Source organism: Ursus arctos, unplaced genomic scaffold, assembly GCF_023065955.2.
Source record: "Ursus arctos isolate Adak ecotype North America unplaced genomic scaffold, UrsArc2.0 scaffold_2, whole genome shotgun sequence".
NCBI lineage: Eukaryota > Metazoa > Chordata > Mammalia > Carnivora > Ursidae > Ursus > Ursus arctos.
Genome location: NW_026622874.1, coordinates 81,295,504 through 81,313,340, shown reverse-complemented (window position 1 = coordinate 81,313,340; position 17,837 = coordinate 81,295,504). Strand labels below are relative to the sequence as shown.

General features: G+C 40.6%; 2 protein-coding genes across 5 annotated transcripts in view; one reads left to right on the top strand and one right to left on the bottom strand.

The window, feature by feature from the left end:
* The first annotated feature begins 385 nt into the window (after nucleotides 1-385).
* Nucleotides 386-13,483, top strand: THUMPD1 (THUMP domain containing 1). Of its 4 annotated transcripts, none has more exons than XR_008960446.1 (6): nucleotides 386-927; nucleotides 2,817-2,991; nucleotides 3,966-4,214; nucleotides 4,971-5,419; nucleotides 11,396-11,430; nucleotides 12,852-13,483. XR_008960446.1 is itself a non-coding variant. In XM_057315306.1 (5 exons), the coding sequence occupies exons 1-4, from the start codon at nucleotides 697-699 to the stop codon at nucleotides 5,390-5,392; spliced, it is 1,077 nt and encodes a 358-aa protein (XP_057171289.1). In that variant the 5' UTR covers nucleotides 386-696; the 3' UTR covers nucleotides 5,393-5,419; nucleotides 11,396-13,483. The 4 variants fall into 4 exon arrangements, 2 of the variants coding, with proteins under 2 accessions (XP_057171289.1, XP_057171288.1); XR_008960445.1 differs by having other exon boundaries at nucleotides 12,650-13,483; XM_057315306.1 differs by having other exon boundaries at nucleotides 11,396-13,483.
* LOC130544275 (acyl-coenzyme A synthetase ACSM4, mitochondrial-like) overlaps nucleotides 9,997-17,837 on the bottom strand; it is a 22,046-nt gene continuing 14,205 nt past the window's right edge. Inside the window, 8 exon segments of the mRNA XM_057315304.1 lie at nucleotides 9,997-10,092; nucleotides 11,234-11,353; nucleotides 13,620-13,719; nucleotides 13,816-13,943; nucleotides 14,420-14,521; nucleotides 14,657-14,737; nucleotides 15,455-15,578; nucleotides 17,276-17,355. Coding sequence (XP_057171287.1) covers nucleotides 10,006-10,092; nucleotides 11,234-11,353; nucleotides 13,620-13,719; nucleotides 13,816-13,943; nucleotides 14,420-14,521; nucleotides 14,657-14,737; nucleotides 15,455-15,578; nucleotides 17,276-17,355 — 822 coding nt within the window. The 3' untranslated portion in view covers nucleotides 9,997-10,005.

Here is a 17,837-nt window from a genome sequence, read left to right as displayed (position 1 = left end):
TTAATGCTAAGAAGTTTGTCCAGGTTTCCCTGTATTTTATATTTCTCATTCTGGTAATCAAGTCTCTGACTTAGGAGTTCCTTATACTTTCTGTCCTTTCTTTGTACCTCTGGGGGGGTCCTTCAACAGGAGTACTAAAGTCTATTGATTATGCACATTCCACCAGGAGCAAAAAGTAAGTAGAATAGGTTTGGAAGGCCCCCAGTGACTTCTAAGAAACATTGGCCTAGAAGGACAAGATGTATATGAAGTGTCTTGCTTTGCCAACCTTAGTATTTAATAGGTCCATAACTAGCACATAGGTACTTAATAAACATTAACTGAAGGAATCAGAGAATATGAATGGTAAATGAAACCGTTCTTTACAAGTACTATCTACATCCAGTTGGAGGCCAGCATGTACGTTTACAGAGCGGCTCCACCCAAAGGCCGCTTTCCTAGGAACTCCAGAGAGCACGGGCTGGTGAGCAGTAAGAAGTGCCCGTCAACCGTCGCGAGAGGCGGGCCTCGCACCACCTCCCCACAGCCTGCCACCTACCGGCTCTAGGACCCCGCGCAGCACCGGCTGGAACTTGGAGGCGGGACTAGGGGAGGCCGTCGCGCACGCATGACGTAAGCCAGCTCGCGCCGGCAGAGGCGAGGAAGCCGGGAATAGTGGAGAAACACGTTTCTCGCTAGCCTCCGTTCTCACGCGCCATGTTGACCCCCGTCCAGCAGCCTCCTCAGTCTAGCGGCGGAAAGCGCAAAGGCAAAACTCAATATGTGCAGGCCAAGCGGGCTCGGCGCTGCGACGGCGGCGGGCCCCGGCAGCTGGAACCCGGGCTACAGGGTATTCTCATTACCTGCAACATGAACGAGCGCAAGTGCGTGGAGGAGGCCTACAGCCTGCTCAACGAATACGGCGACGACATGTATGGGCCGGAAAAGGTACGCGCCCGGGAGAGTGCAAGCAGCCTTTGAGTAGTGAGGGAATGCTGCAAGGCCGGCTTTCTCGTACGCGTGCGCGCGTTTTGTGGCCGAGCTGGCTAAGGGGTGTGGCCTCGCCTGTGTTGCCGCCTCTTTGCCATATCTGGGTTGCAGACCCCTGCCGGGTCGTGTGCTTGAAAAACTAGGAGCTTTGGGGTTCCCCCCATTAGTAATCATAGTGGTTCCTATTTATAGGTTGATTCTGCGGTCCACGTGTTGTGTTTCTGAAGCTCTCAAACGTTTACTACTAGACTTGTGAAGTAATGTAGACCAGAACACTGAAGCGCAAGTTGGTTAAGTAAACGGTCCAAGTTCGTAAGGGAAACTTAATTTGTCCTCGTAGTTTTTGCCATATCTTACCACGACTTTTACACCATGGTTGTAATGATGTTTGTCCTAAGCAGTGTCTGAAATAGTGGATTTAGTACTAGTGCTAGTTATTTTTCAAATGCGCATGTAAATACACTTTAAAAAGTAAAAGCTTTTGTACTCATACCACCTAAAACCTAATTTTCCCATCACAGTTTGGAAATCGTTATAGTCTTGGCTTAGGATCTGGACTAATACATACACAAACACCTCAATGAATTAAAAGGGGGAGGATAATACAGTGAGGATTTGGGTTCAAGTTCCATTATTTACTAGTTTTAGGGCTTGGTCATGGGCGTATTATTTCATTTTGCTGAGCTAAATAAAAAAGAAAAATGATAATGTACTGAATGTTGGCCTAAAAGTTGCTTATGTATATAAAATACATACTGGCATAAAGGTTCCATAAATGTGTATAATTATTAATTAGTGCATGTCTTGCAGACTAATAATGGTGGGGCAGAGAACTGCACAGCAAGTGAGTTCCCTGTTAACACTGGTACTTTGATAAAATTCTTTACTGTTTCTGTTCCCTGTTCCTTAGTAGACTAGAGGTAAGGGGTTTTTTATGCCATAACTCTTTGGTCTAGTTGATGTAGTTTTTTAATGTAGGTAAGGTCCAGAGCTGACAGCCAAGAAAGAATTCTTGAGGCGTTATTGGTGCAAATAGTGGTTTTACTAAAGCAGGGGGACAGGACCTGTGGGCAGGAGTTGCTGCACGGGGGCTGTGAGGGGTGACTGATTATATACTTGGGAGTTGAGGGGAGGTAAGGGAAAAGGGAGGTTTTCAAAAGAGCTTTTGTATGCTAAAGAGGACCTACAAGATTAGAGACCTTGCCTTTATCGAGTTAGGGTTTTTCCCCTCTAGTAAAGCGTTAATAGTAAGACAGTTGGGAGTTTCCTTCTGGAAGTTAAGTTATTGATAAGAATGCTTTTTTTCTGGTAAATCACTCAGACATTTTGTAAACCAAGGGAGACTCATGTCTTGTTGTATTGCGATCTCTGTTAGTTAACCATTTGTTTTTCCTTCCCTTAGCTTTAGGGCAGCCAGGAGTGCCTGAGATTTGTCACACATATCCCACCTGGGTGGGGGCTGGGGTTTGTGGGGTGTCAGCTTGGGCTTTGTCCTCTGTCTGCCTTCTGCTCCCTCATCATAATCTCACCAAAAGGAGATGGTCTTATTAGGCACAAAGATACCTAGTGATAGGATTAAGGTCTGTCTTGAATTAATTCATCTGGTGAGCACATTACCCTGTGTCCCAGAATGTTAAGATGTTTTTGAAAACATTTTCAAATTCTGTGTGCCAGTCTGAGGGAACTCCCTTTTTCCTCCACATTTTGTAGGAAGCGATGTGTCAGTTTCTTAATAAAAAGCTTTATTGTCAGTATTGATCCATCTGCCACTGGAGAGTTCACATAGGTAGTTAATTATCCTTTTAACTTGAGCTATTTTTGCGTTTCTGCTCATCTGTTTCATGCAGTTTATGGACAAAGATCAGCATCCCTCTGGAAGTGAGGGAGAAGATGATGATATGGAGGCTGCCTTGAAGAAAGAAGTTGGTGACATTAAAGCATCAACAGAGATGAAGCTAAGAAGATTCCAGTCAGTGGAGAGTGGAGCAAATAATGTAGTCTTCATCAGGACACTTGGAATAGGTATGTCTGACTAATAAACCTTAAGATTATTAAGCCTATAATATCTGGACATCTCCTTGCCTCAGAACACTGCCTACAAAATGGCTTGATGGTTATGGTTCAGTTAATCATTTGATTGATCTTTTCCACACTGTTCTAGCACTAGACATACGGAAAGGTAGAATGGGTGGTGAACGTCACATTGGCTTAAGAGTGGAAACCTGGCTTTGCCATTTTCTTTGTAACTTTAGGTGAGACAAGAGTACATACTTTGTTTAAGAGGAGCAGCTGCTCTTCAGTGCCAGCCAATTTGGAATGGCTCCAGCCATCTGGAATGTAGTCCTGTAGGGCTAGATCTTCTGGTTTTTCAAAAGAAGTTGGAAATTTGAAGAAGTTCTAGATTTTTAATGCTGTTAACTAATTTAAAAGTATTGAAAACACTGAGTGGCCCCAAACAGACTTGTAGGTAGTGAGGATGGCTGAAGGACCATTTCATGATCTTGTGTAATTCATGGTTTTGGGGCTTCTCTGAGTTCTGAGATCTAGATTATTGTACAAACTTAACTAGTGGATGAATTAAATCTTTTAAAGTGACTTGCAGGTTTTTTTGTTTTGTAAAAAAGTGTACTGTTTAATGTTACATTTGTAGTTGCTATTGTTATAAGAAAGTAGTATGGTGGTGTTGGACAAATGAGACATCACAAAAATGTTAACTCCAGTGTCTTCATGAACGATTGTTTTTAGTGAAAGCAGTAACAATGCTGAAGAGTTAACATATTAGATATAGTAATAATCATCATAGGCAGTGGAGAAAGTTGGAAAAAATGTTTGATTAGACTTATTAATATTCATTATGGTAATTTCTTCTATACTGTTGATGTGGGTCACTGCCAATGACAATTCATTTTAGAGAGTTTGAAGAGGTTCTAAAATGCCCGAGAGTTTATATTCTTAACTTGTTTGCTTTGTGCTGACTCTTTTATTTTTTCCTTTAGAACCTGAGAAATTGGTACATCATATTCTCCAGGGTATGTACAAAACCAAAAAGAAGAAGACTCGGGTTATTCTACATATGTTACCCATTTCAGGCACATGCAAGGCTTTCTTAGAAGATATGAAAAAATATGCAGAAACATTTTTGGAACCCTGGTTTAAAGCTCCAAACAAAGGGACATTTCAGATTGTGTATAAATCTCGAAATAACAGTCACACGAATAGAGAAGAAGTTATCAAAGAATTGGCAGGTATGTTTTTTTTAGTAATTTTACATTAGTATGCAATACTAAATACTTATTCTTGATTTTATGGTTTTTTTGGTTTTTTTTTTTTTTTACAACTTAAGGCTTTTATTTTTGGGTGTAAAAGAAGTATATTAAAATGTCCTTAAAATAGGGGTGCCTCGCTGGCTTAGCAAGCAGAGCATGTGACTCTTGGTCCCAGGGTTGTGAGTTCAAGCCTCACGTTGGGGGCAGAGATTATTAAAAAAAAAAAAAAATCCTTAAAATAATATCAAACCTAACAGATTGTGATATGTTGGATATGAGACTTTCTGGTAGGTAGATATGAAATCTTCCACATCAAGATTGAATTTTCTTTGGGAAAAAAGTACTCTGATTAAATGTCTCAGGATTTCATTTTTATTTATTTATTGAAAGCGTTCACAGAATTTTTTTAAAAGATTTGTTTATTTATTAGTGTGACAGCACGAGCTGGGAGTGGGGGGAGAAGGAGAGGGATTCAAGCAGACTCCCACTGAGCAGAGAGCCCGATATGGGGCTCAGTTCCAGGACCCTGAGATCATGACCTGAGCCAAAGGCAGACACTTAACCAACTGAGCCACCCAGGGGCCCAGAGAATTTGATTGAGGTCCATGTAGAAGAGTAGACTAGTATATATATTGATTTAGAAAGTCCCAAACGGAAAGATGAAAGATTGTATTTGTATCTGTCAAGCTTCATGGCATCCTTCTCCCTCTAAGTGTTTCCCTCTTCTTGTTACAGGAATAGTAGGCAGCCTCAATTCGGAAAATAAAGTGGATCTTACCAATCCACAGTACACAGTGGTAGTAGAAATCATTAAAGCTGTCTGTTGCCTGAGTGTTGTGAAAGATTATATGTTGTTCAGAAAATATAATCTCCAGGAGGTGGTGAAGAGTGCTAAGGACCCATCACAACTTAACCCAAAGCAGCCAGTGCAAGCAGGAAATGGGAAAGAAGCTAAATTGGAATCTGGTGACAAATCAAGTCAACATGACCCAGTAGAAGGAAAAAATAACCAGCAGGTGGTACCAGAAAATAATGAGGAACTGGGGCAGATAAAACCAAGATCTGAGACACAGGTGGTGAATGACGGAGGAGCTAAACCTGAACTTGAAAGTCAAGTCACAGAAAGATCTGAGTCGAATGAAAATGACATCTCATAAGAAAAAAAAATTCATTTGGTGTTGCAGGTGGGTTTCTCAGATGGTGTTCGGTGAGATATTGCTAGGATTCCGTATAAAATTGTGACTAAAAATATATTGTTTTTGACCTTTCTGCACTGCATAATGCTGACCTCACAATAGTGAACAGTGATTGAGCAGCCCCATTAACAGTTCTGTTGGAGATCTTTTCAGCCCCCTGTGCCAGGTACAGTTAGGCCCACATGCATTTGGTTGAGCTAGGAGAAGCTGTGGATAATGATGGACACTTTCGTGGTGGGGAGGGTGGAAGGAAGATAATGTTGGCCTTTCCTTCCTGATTACCTTCCCCAGCCTCCCCTTCTGCGCTGCCATCTGACTTATGGGAGCAAACAAACTCTAAAAGAGAAACACATAGGGACATTTTCATTCTAAGGAAGGAATTTTTATGTGTTGCAACTCAGCTGTCCCTTCCCACTTTGTTGTAAACATTGCAAAAACATGGGTCTTACAGATTTAGAATTGAATTGTTTTTATGAACCTTTCTATTTTTTGCGATTATGTTAGTTATTATGCCAGTTATATTTTACTAACATTTGTTACAAATCTGATGGTCCAGTGCTGCAATTTTTGAAGGCATGGTGTGAGATAGAAGAGGACCATTCTAGACATAGAACTATAGACATTGCTGATAAGGTTAGTGATGAAGAATTAGTCTTCTGAGTTTCTTCAGTATGCCAGTGCAACAAGAAACACAAATTCTTTCTTTATAGTGAAAGCTACTTTTCAGTGGTCTTATATGGACTTAAATCCAAGCTATTTTATTGCATTATATATTGTCGGTGGAATGCAACTTACAAACCTAGCATTTGCTCCAGCAATTGTAACTATAAATCATAACCATTTGATGAGTAAAGATGTTCGTTATTTTAAATGGCATCTGGAATATCAAAACAGTGAAGTTTTGTTTTAAAAATCACATTCAGGGGCACCCTGGCTGGCTTAGTCTGTACAGCATGAGACTGTTGATCTCGGGGTGGTAGGTTCAAGCCCCGTGTTGGGTGTAGAGGTTACTTAAAAATAAAATCTTAAAAAAATAAAAAATCACATTCAGTGAAAGGTTTAGGAAGCAAATTATTTAGTAACAGCACTTATACTAGGAAAAGAAAATTTCACATAGTCGGTAAGAATCTAGTACCAACATAATGTTAAAATGCTAGGGCAAAGGGGCGCCTGGGTGGCACAGCGGTTAAGCGCCTGCCTTTGGCTCAGGGCGTGATCCCGGTGTTCTGGGATCGAGCCCCACATCAGGCTCCTCTGCTGGGAGCCTGCTCTTCCTCTCCCACTCCCCCTGCTTGTGTTCCCTCTCTCGCTGGCTGTCTCTATCTCTGTCAAATAAATAAATAAAATCTTTAAAAAAAAAAAATGCTAGGGCAAGAAACAGTACGAGAAATTGAAAAGCCTTCACTTTCAGTTTAATAACTTATGCCACCTGATGCTAACGAGGTTTGTGTAATTAACTGAAAAGCAGCAGCTTCTTTGTTTGGGTTGATGCGTTAGCAGTTCACGAATATTTGTCATACTGGAGCCTTAGTAAGATTGGTAAATGATGATGAAATTCAAGAAAGCTTTTTCTGCTGTGAGGAGCCTCTCAAAACAAAGGCAGTATAAATTTATATCTGAAGACTGAAGGTCTGCCATCCGTACTCCTGGTGCTCATCAGTTTTGCTGATTTTGGTAAAAGAAAATCTGATGTTGATGTTACAGCACACCGGTTTCTTCACAGAGAGGTGCTGATATAAAACACTTGGAGATGAAATGGAGAAAGTTCTGGATAATGCTGCAGAAATTGTTAACTTTATTAAAGACCCATTTATACAAGAATGTTTAAAAAAACAAACGAAACAAAACTAAAGTCTGAACAAAGGGCACATAAATCTACATACAGAAATCCAGTGGATTGTCAGAGGAAGAGTTCTCAACAGGATATTTGAGTTGAAAGGTGAATTGCTAGAGTACACACAAGGAGCTACTAGGCCAGATTTTGCTGAGTGCTTTGGAGATGAAGGATGGCTACAAAAACTAGGCTATTTAGTAGACATTTTTCTTCACATGAACAAATAAAACAAGTTTCTGCAAGGTCCTGGATAAAATATGTTTTCTTGAAAGTGATAAGATTCTCAGATTAAAAAGAAACAGTCTCTTTGGAACTATCACTTTGCCAAACTTTTGAAATGTTTCCACAGCCCTTGGGCTTGAGAATGAAGAAAAGATAGCAACAAGTCTGAAGCCTTTACTAAAACTCTCCATGAAGAACTGCAACGCCAAATTAAATGGCATTTTCCCTCCTTTTCCTAAAACTGGTGTATGACTGGGTGAGGAACCTCTTCTCTGAATCTCAGCCTGAGATTTTCCCCAGAAGAAAAAGAACTCTGTGAGTCATAGTCTGATAGTTCTGGGTTTCCGTGAAGTAAGAATATCCTTAACTTAGTGCTCACACTCCCATGCAATGAGGGTTCCCTTAATTTGGAAGTTTTTTCAAGGTTTCCTCCAGGGTAAAACAACAGAAAAAAGCTGAAGAGACAGACACCAAAGAGGGCTGCATATTAAGTCCATATTGAGAATAAATATTAAGAGGCTGTGAAAGTCACTTTTGGACATAGGTTTACTAAGTTTTGAAAAGTTCAGTAGTATTATAAATGTTGAGTCTTCCTGCACCAATGTCTGTGTTTATTTAATGGCTAGGGAATATGGGAATATATTTTTATCCTCCTAAAGTAGTGGTCCAGACTAGAAGGATTTGGGGGAGGGGTAAAGGCTATGGACTGGACCTTGGTAATGCAGATGAGGCTGGAACTTTCTTCTAGATCTTAGGTATTTGAGTGTTGAGGTCATCTTGAAAGGATGATAAGAGCATTTTAAGTGTCATTTGCATGAACAGGGAGGATAGGATTTTGGTGCCTTCATCAGACTTGCTCCAAGACAAAGATACTTTTATTTTGATAGTGCAAGACTCTGGGACTCTGGGAATAAAGTTGGCCATACATACGCTTTTCGAATATTTAACTCTGCAAAACTGGATTCCTTTTGCTTTGTGGAAGCTGCTACTCTACAGAAAGATTTTGATTTAGTAGTTTGTTTTTAATCTTGTGTTTATTCGTATTTGGTAAGACCTGAGTGCAACAAAAGCTATTCTTCCCCAGCTGTGAAGCACTGTGTTCTGTTGGAATCTGAATTCATTCATTGATGTATTTTCAGGTTTCCCAACTTTATTGTCGTTGACATTTGAGCATGTTGTTTTATAAGTGACAAGATTCCAGGGTGGGAATTGAGTGATTTTTTTCTTTTCTTTTCTTTTCTTTCCTTTTTTTTTTTTTTTTTTTTTAAAGTTATGTCAGTTAAAAAAAAACTCCAGTGTTGTGGTTTAGTAAACTTGTTTTGCTCTGTGGAGGAAAGTGTGTTAAACTTGGTATCTTGAAACATGTTTGTTTAAGGTTAAACATGATTTCTAAATGTTGTTTTTACTTGTATTTTGCTTTTGGTATGGCCAAATTTTTAGCTTGTTTTTCATAGTTACTGATATTTTCAGAAAAATCAAAATAAATTTGTTCCCTAAAGATTGGTGTTCTGTGCTTTTTCTTCCTGCCTTTTAGTAAATCTCTGGCTTTATAATAGATATCTCATAAAAGATACTTACATGCCAAATTATGTATCAAAAATCATGTACATTGTCCTAAAAAAGTACAGATATAAAACTTTTAATAATTGCTCTTGATTAATTACTCTTAAGTAATCCAAACTTTAGATATTTTACAGTGAACTTGCTTCAAAAGGAGGTATAGGGGTGCCTGGGTGGCTCAGTTGGTGAAGCGTCCAACTCTTGATTTCAGCTTGGGTCTTGGTATCAGGGTTGTGAGCTCAAGCCCCATGTTGGGCTCTGCTCAGTGGGGAGTCTGCTTGGGATTCTCTCTCTCTTCCTCTGCCCCCCCCCACTCTAAAATAAATAAATCTTTTTAAAAAAGATATAGTAATACAGTACTTAATTAAATTCACTTACTGGTTTTGAATTATTTATGTTCCTTATTTTAAAGTTAGTATTTTAATTCACTCTATTTTTTTTTAAAGCAGGCTTCACACCTATCATATAGAGCCCAGCGTGGGGCTTGAACTCATGATCCTGAGATCAAGACCTGAGTGGAGATGAGGAGTCAGATGCTTAACCGACTGAGCCACTCAGGCACCCCTTTAATTCACTTTAAAGAACTAGTAATATAAGATGTTAGGCAGAAGAAATTCTGTATTGAACACTCCTTAGAATAGTTTTAAACTTTATTTTGAGTTAATCAGACCCAAGATAAATTCATTGTCCACTGTGCTTTTCTAAGTAATCATGTGCTGTTTTGAACCCTGCAAGTCATTAAAATCATTGCCTTTGTCAGTTTGGTCATCATAACCGTTTTCTTTCCAAATATTTTTGGATTTTTATTTATTTAATTTTTGGCTAAGTACAGAACAAAAAATTGAGTTTTTCAGCCAGGAAAAGTCTTCAGCACTGTAAGAGAGTAGTCACTAAATTATCAGGAAGCAAGGACTAAAAGTAAGCCTGTAACTCCTTAATGCTATAATTTCTTATCAGGCTATGTTCGACCCCATTCATGGTCTCTCAGAACGTTGCGTTTGATTTTCCCAGTGATTGTCTTCGGGAGTTCTGGAACAAATTCCACCTAATTAATAGAGAAACATACTATGAGACACTTGATGCCACTGTGACAATCCCAGTTGTCAGTACAATAGGGAGAGCTTTCATGTAACTGGCGAGTTTGGGTCTGGGGATGTCTAGTCTAAACTCATTGAAATTCTTGTGTTTATCGTCCAGTTGACATTGGACCTACACCAGGAGTTTTTAGTGCAGAGGCTATATGCTTTGTCAGAAGAATATAATAAACCCCTTACTCCATTGCTTCTAGTTGAAACTAGACCTGGGCCTCTACTGCCCTAAAGAAATAGAAGCCACACCTAAATGCACAAAGAAACAAGTTAATTCTTGGGTTTTGGGCTTTAAAGAGCTGGGTCCTCCCCCTTTCGGAGGGAGAATTTTGATACTTAATTTTGAGTACAAGTTTCCCCTTACGTCCATGGTAAAAATCCTCCCTTTGTTTCCCTCCCTCAAGATGTTACTATTTTAAAATTTTCTCAAACAACGTTTTTCTGAAAATCAACTGGTGACTGATTTAGTAAATTTAATGGAGAAAATATAGCTAGTTCTTAGGTTGAAGTTAACTACCTTTTGGTTGCAATACCAATTGAAATGGAATTCTCATCTTAAGGATCAATATCAACCAACAGTATTCCAGGATGAGAAGGAAAGAAGTTGCAGTGTCTTCTCTTTTATACAGAATTATTCTTAAATCCTCCCTTGAAGTTTTCAGGGAAGATTCCGTTTTTTTGGATAACATCTTTTTTTCTGAGCCTTAAGTTTGGTCAGTTAATACATAAAGGCTTGCGCTTTGAAGAGTATTATGGCTTGAGAGTACCGATAGCTGAATCAGGGGCTGTCTTTAAATTTTTCCACAGTTGTTTTTTTTTTTTTTTTTTTTCCCCTCACGAAATGGGACTGATTAGTCTTATAAGGATCCTTAGTAGTTATTCAGTATTGCAGAGCTGGTCAAAACTAGTTTATCAAACATCTAAGTGTCTCAAAATAAATTTTTTAAAGCAAAATTGTTAGGGCTAAGCAAGTTGGAATAGGTGTCTTCTACTTATATAATGAGCTACCATAAAGTCGAAAGCTAATAAAATCTATGTACTCAATAGCTTAGACCCTTGTTTGGTAACACACTTAACTTTTGGGCAAAAAATACTTGCCTTCCTTGGATATTTGTAAGGTGCAGTTGACTTTTTCACATGATCCTGAAGTTCAAGAGTTAATTTCTCTGGGTTGGATGATTTAAAGGGTGCAGATAAGACAACAAAAGCTTTCACTACCTGCAGGAGAAAAGTCAATTTATTTCGATGTTTGTTTTTCAGACACATCAGGAGTTTGGAATCAATGCTGAACACAGGTACTTATAATTATTTGTTAACAGCAGCTTGAGTGATGAATGCAAATCCAGAGATCACCTCTGAACACAGCTTGGGTACAAGTGGGGTTTGAGTGGTTTGTGAGTGTGAGGAGTGCAGTGTTTCAATAAAGCTAAAAAGTTGAGTTTTATTTACATGTCACACATGTATTTAACATTTCAGTCAGACTAGTCCTATATATTATACGGGCAGTCCTTGATTTGCAGATGACCCCTCAAACCTACACTATTAGATGTGTGTAATAGGGAGACAAATGGAGGTTCCAGAGAATATGGTTTTAAAGGGACTTGAGGAGGCTTGGTGGAGGGATTTTGTATGCTGGGAGATGAACTCTTGGGAAGGATCGATCTACCCGTAAAAGGTCTTTTTTGCCTAATATTTCTTGCTTCTCTTTGGAATACTATTCAAAACCCACCAATTAGATAATTATTGAGATTAGTTAATTATAGTTTAAGTTATTAATTACTCATACATTGATTCCAATTGGTATTTACTTCTAATATTCAGATGAAACCAACTATATGGAGAGAATGAGAATATGGTAGCAGGAGAAAAGTACTTTGGAGAATGGAATCCATTGGGTGTGGAGGTGGTAATGGAGGTTTCAGTATGGGGTCCATAGAGTCACTGCAGAGGGTCACTGGTGTGTAAAAGGCATCAGAGAGGGCATCTGCGTGGCTCAGTCGGTTAAACATCTGCCTTCTGCTTGGGTCATGATCCCAGGGTCCCGGGATCGAGCGGCACAGTGGGCTCCCTGCTCAGTGGGGAGCCTGCTTCTCCCTCTTCATCTGCCACTCCCCCTGCTGTGCTCTCTCTGTCAAGTAACTAAAATCTTTTTTTAAAAAAAGGTGTCAGAGAAAGAGGTGTGGGAGGATGCTGATATACAAACTGTTTTTGAAGTTTTGCTATTACTGAGTCTGTAAGAAACTTCCATGAGGAAAGGAAACATCTCCCTTCCATACTACATGGCTTCCTCCTAAAACTGAGGCTGTTACTGTCATTCCCCAAGTTCCTTTTCATTAGGTCCTGGGTAGGCTTGTGGGACTTATTTGGGAACCTGGCCACAGTCTCCTATTTGCATTGTTTCTGTGAGAAAATGCATTCTGATTTCCATGACAATCATACGTACAGTAAAATCTGCTTTTTCTTATGCAGCATCTGTTCTCCCCTTTTAGTAATGGTACCCTGATTTTCCTACAGAGTATTACTCTAACCTCTCTCTGGTGGTGTTGACACTAACTTCTACCTTCAATGACCAGCATATGATCCTGGTCTGTCCAGTGAGCATATACGATTCCCTGGACCACATTGGTTAGATACGTGATCTAAGATAGGCAAATGTTATTCTGGGAGTCGCTTGAAACTGTTGGTAAAGGAACTGTCTCCTTTACTGGTTGTGAAGCTATGTACGTTTGGAATCAGTTGCTACCAAGTAGGAAGAACCTGCCCGAATGGAGCCAACCTAAAGAACAACAGCCAGGAAATGAAGAAAAAGTTTTGCTAACTTCGCATGAACCCTCGGATGTAGCTGTTGAAGACCTCACTTACGTGTGAGCCAGTAAATTCCTTTTTTTTTTTTTTTAACTTAAGTCACTTTGAGTTGAGTTTCTGTCACTTACCACTAAATGAATCCTAATACATCCCCATTGGAACACAACTCATTTGTAAAGTTGAGTAACCGGATGATGGGTATTGAGGAGGGCATGTGTTGTGAAGAGCACCGGGCGTTATACGCAACTGATGAATTGTTGAACGCTACATCAAAAACTAATGATGTACTGTATGTCGGCTAACTGAACATAATTTAAAAAAATGAAGAGAAGGGGCGCCTGGGTGGCTCAGTCATTAAGCATCTGCCTTTGGCTCAGGGCGTGATCCCGGCGTTCCGGGTTCGAGCCCCACATCAGACTTCTCTGCTAGGAGCCTGCTTCTTCCTCTCCCACTCCCCCTGCTTGTGTTCCCTCTCTCGCTGGCTGTCTCTATCTCTGTCAAATAAATAAATAAAATCTTTTAAAAAAATGAGAAAAAAATAAAGTTGCGTGCCTAGTATACATTTTTGGCACATGTGTGCTTCATCATGAGAATTACATGACTACTACTTGATTCTCCAGAGGAGTCAAATGGATAGAACTGGAAAATATGAAATTGCTAGTTTAAGGACATTCACTACCTCTCCTCTGATTGGATCCGGACTACTGACAACAGCTGATTCAACAACTGCTGGGTGTTCAATTAGCGCACTCTCCACTTCAAACGGCCCAATACGGTACCTAGAAGAGGAAAAGAAGCCCTTGATCACTACATCACCCAAGTAGGAGATCCCCCCTGGCAATCTGTTACTCTCTAAGAGTGGCAGATGTACAAACCCAGAAGATATGATGACATCATCAGCTCTGCCAACAAACCAGAAATACCCATCATTGTCCATCACTCCTCTGTCTCCAGTGACATAAAAATCCCCTCTTACTGTGGCAGCAGTTTTCTCTGGATTGTCCTAGGAATCAAAGATGACTTTGGACATTAATTTGGTCAGATAGAAAAAGGTGTATGACACCCATGAAGTGACTAGTACCTTGCACATTCTATTTCTAAAAAATTCATTTTTTAAAAAAAAGGTAGTTCCTACTGTAGAATACCAGAGGTTCAAGAATATAGTGAAAAGGAAACCCCTCTTGCACCTCTTCTGCCCTGTATCACCCCCTCCCTGCCCCCTGCAGCCTGCCTAGTTGTCTTTTCTGAGGACAAGCACAGCAACTTGTTTCTTACACATAGAATTTAATCTTTACAAAACTCTTAGGAGATAGGTGATATTCTCCCCATTTTACAGTTGATGAAATAGACTTGGATTTTGTGACTTGCCCAAGGTTACGCAGCAACATATGGTGGATATGAAATTTGGACCCAAGTCTGTATGACTCCCTATACCGCCTTTCTATTAACTTGTGATGAGCTCATTCTACGTTTTTGTACCACATATTCAGAGAAGAAACAGAAGGGCCGTGTGGACTTCAGTCTGAGGGCAATTTCCCCTTCTTTGCCAGGTGGTAGGATGTTGCCATTTTCATCTACAATCTAGAATGAAAGAAACAATTTAGGTTTCTAAAATTTTCTTTTTACAAAATGAAAACAGGTTATGAATAGTTGTACAATGACTAGCAGAAAACTGTAAAACATTCTTCTTTATTGAAATAGTCAGATATTACCCACCTGGACGTCATAGGGTAGTACTCCTTTCCCCATTGAACCCGGTTTAATTTCTTGTCCTTTTTGATTGGCACAAATTATTCCCTATTGAGAGAACATGTTTTATATAAGAATGTAAAAATTCATTTTCTGTAGCTATTTATATCATGACAATATAAGACTCAGTTTTGACTGGATTGATTTTCCCATGCTTGTCTTCTGGACACACACACACACACACACACACACACACACACACACTATTTTAGACCAGTACTTCTCAAACATGTGTGTCAGAATCACCTGGAACATTAATTTTCAAGCACAGGTTGCCAGGCCCCATGCCAGAGTTTCTGATTGAGTAGCTCTGGCTTGGGTGGGGTGGGGTGTCTGAGGATTTGTGTTGCTACCAAATTCCCACATGCTGCTGCTGCTGCTGCTGGTTTTGGGGCCACACTTTGAAAACTACTTCTTTAGACTAAAGATCCCATTTAATGCACCTTGGGATAAATTCCCCACTGGGGCTCTCTGGGGTCCTCAGTGCTGCTGAGAAGATGAGCCACTTGATTCTGACCCTATCCAACCCCTAACACCTCTGAGACTTCTGCATGGGTAGAAGACAGGAAGACTGCAGTGAATAATCCTAATTCCCCTCTGGCCAAGCCAAACTGGGCAGTTCAGAGGTTTTGGTAGTCACTGGCAAGGTAAGGTATTCTGGGAAACTACATAAAAATTTAGAGCACCAAGGGGGCTCTTTAGGGGCTCCTCCTGGGGTAGAAAGGCCCCAATATGCTAAGCTTAAACTTTGCCCATTAAACATACCACTTCTGTCTGTCCGTAGCCTTCATACAGTTCCAGCCCAGTTTGTGCCTTCCACTGTTCCAGCACCTCTGGGTTGAGTGGCTCCCCTCCTGTCAAGCAGTGTCGTAGCTTCTTGAATTTGTATCTGCAGACACAGAGTCTCATGGGGTCTTTGGGGAGAAGAAATCTGAGTGGCTTTCATTAAAAAATTATTAGGATGTTCTAGCAACAAGCAAACGAGCTAGGAAAGGCAAGTTTTAGGAAGGTTTGTTCAGCAAATATTTTTGAGCACCTACTATCTTACCAGATATGGTTGTAGGTTGTGTGGGGCATATTTGTGATTAAAGTAAATTTCCTGACAGAGCTTGCATTTTAGCAGGCTGTTAAAGGAGGGGTGAAGGTAAGAGAAAATGCTGATAATGATCTTAAGCACTTATTATGAACAAAGTGATAAAACAACTAACATTAATTGAGCATTTACAGGACTGTGAGGGCTTTAGGAGCATTCTCATAATCCTCACGCCCTATTTTACAGATAAGGAAATTGAGGCTGGGAGAACTTAAAGAAGTTGACCAAGGCCTCATGAAGGCCTGAGCTGACTACTCTTCCCCTACCATTTGTTGGGTGTCTAATCAAATAGGCCACTTACATTGAATTCTCAACACAAACACATGAGGCAGCTCTTAATCCTCTCTTGTGGATGGAATTAAGGGAGGCTTACTTAGCAAAGTCATCTCGAATGTCTGAGGTACAGAGCCCCACTTGTTTTCACCACTGGCCTTACTACTCTGCTTCCCGCTTTCTCAAGTGAGAAAGTCTGGAACAGCCTGGCTCTAATGTATTGAGGGTCCAATGGGCAGGACCAGAATTGTGCTTATTCAAAATAATGCTTGAAAGCCCTTGAACTACTCTTGAGATGTGAGCAAGATGCTCACATTTTGAGGAGCACCTGGGTGGCACAGTCAGTTGACTGTCCGACTCTTGTTTTTGGCTCAGGTCGTGATCTCAGGGTTGTTTTCTCAGGATCTCGGGTTCGTGAGATCGAGCCCTATGTCAGGCTCCATGCTCTGTGCGGAGTCTGAGTTTCTCTCTCCCTCTGCCCCTCCCCCCATGTGCTCCCTCTCTCCCTCTCTGTCAAATAAATAAATTAAAAAAAAAGATGCTCATATATTGAGGGCCACAAGGGCGTTGACCCTGACTAGGATAAGAGAAGGTTCAGATCTGCTTTATTTTGTTTCATAGCACTCTCCCTCCTGGACATCCACACGTGGGGGGATAGAGGATGTGCCAGTCTGCACTACTTAAATTGTTACTACTTACATTGTTTCTCTCTTCCTTTCTGTCCTCATGTATTCAATTCATATTGGTTAAGTAAATGTACGTTGCAAGTCCTCTAGGGGTTCAGTTGATTTCAATAAATTGATTATAATCTTCAAGTCATAAGACTTCATTAGCTTTTCTTCAAGGCTGTATAAGTGCAGTTGTATTTTGGGATGGAGGGGAGTTAGTTCTCGGACTGTAGGGTTCTGGTTGTCCCTGAGAAAACATGGAGTTGCCCCTAGAGGCTATCCTTAGGGACAACTGGGAGGTGATTTAGGCAGTATCTGGAGACATATTTGACGGTCACCAGGGAGGTTCCACTGGCATCTAGTAGGTGGAGGCCACATAGAATGCTACTCAACATCCTACAATGCACAGGACAGCTCCCGACAGCACAGAATTATTCAGTCCAAAATGTCAATAGTGGCAAGACTGAGGAAACCTGCCCTGAAATGGGGAGATGTGTGATGCTGGACTGCAGCTTTTGTTTGTGCTTCAAATGGAGATTTCCACTCAAGTACCTTTTCAGATCTTTCTGCACAAGCATCCGGTACACAGTGGGAGCGCTGCACAGGGTCGTGATGGGATAAGTGGTGAACGTCTGGATGATGGAGAAAGACAGTTGTCAGAAGCGGTTGATTAGAGGCCACAACTAGAGCTGACGTCTGCAACCCCTCATCCTCTTTCATTGACATGTTTCCATCATATGATCACTACTAGGAATAAGAAAGCAAGTATTTATTAGTTGTCACTAGTGACTGTATGTCTGTTGGGAATTTCCAATTATTGGAAAGAACATGTGTATCTTACAGTAACAGACATACACAATCAACTTCAACAGAAAGTAAATTGTTGAACTTGAGACCAGCCCCAAAGTATGAACTGGTTTATTCTACCTTAGGGCTGCAAATTACCTTTCATGGTGGAATTTTGAAACCCCCTGCCTGGGGCGTCTGGATGGCTGCCTTCAGCTCAGGTCATGATCCCAGGGTCCTAGGATTGAGCCCCGCATCAGGCTCCCTGCTGCTCCCTCTCTCCCCTGCTTGTGCGCTCTCTCTCTCTCTTAAATAAAGAAATAAAACC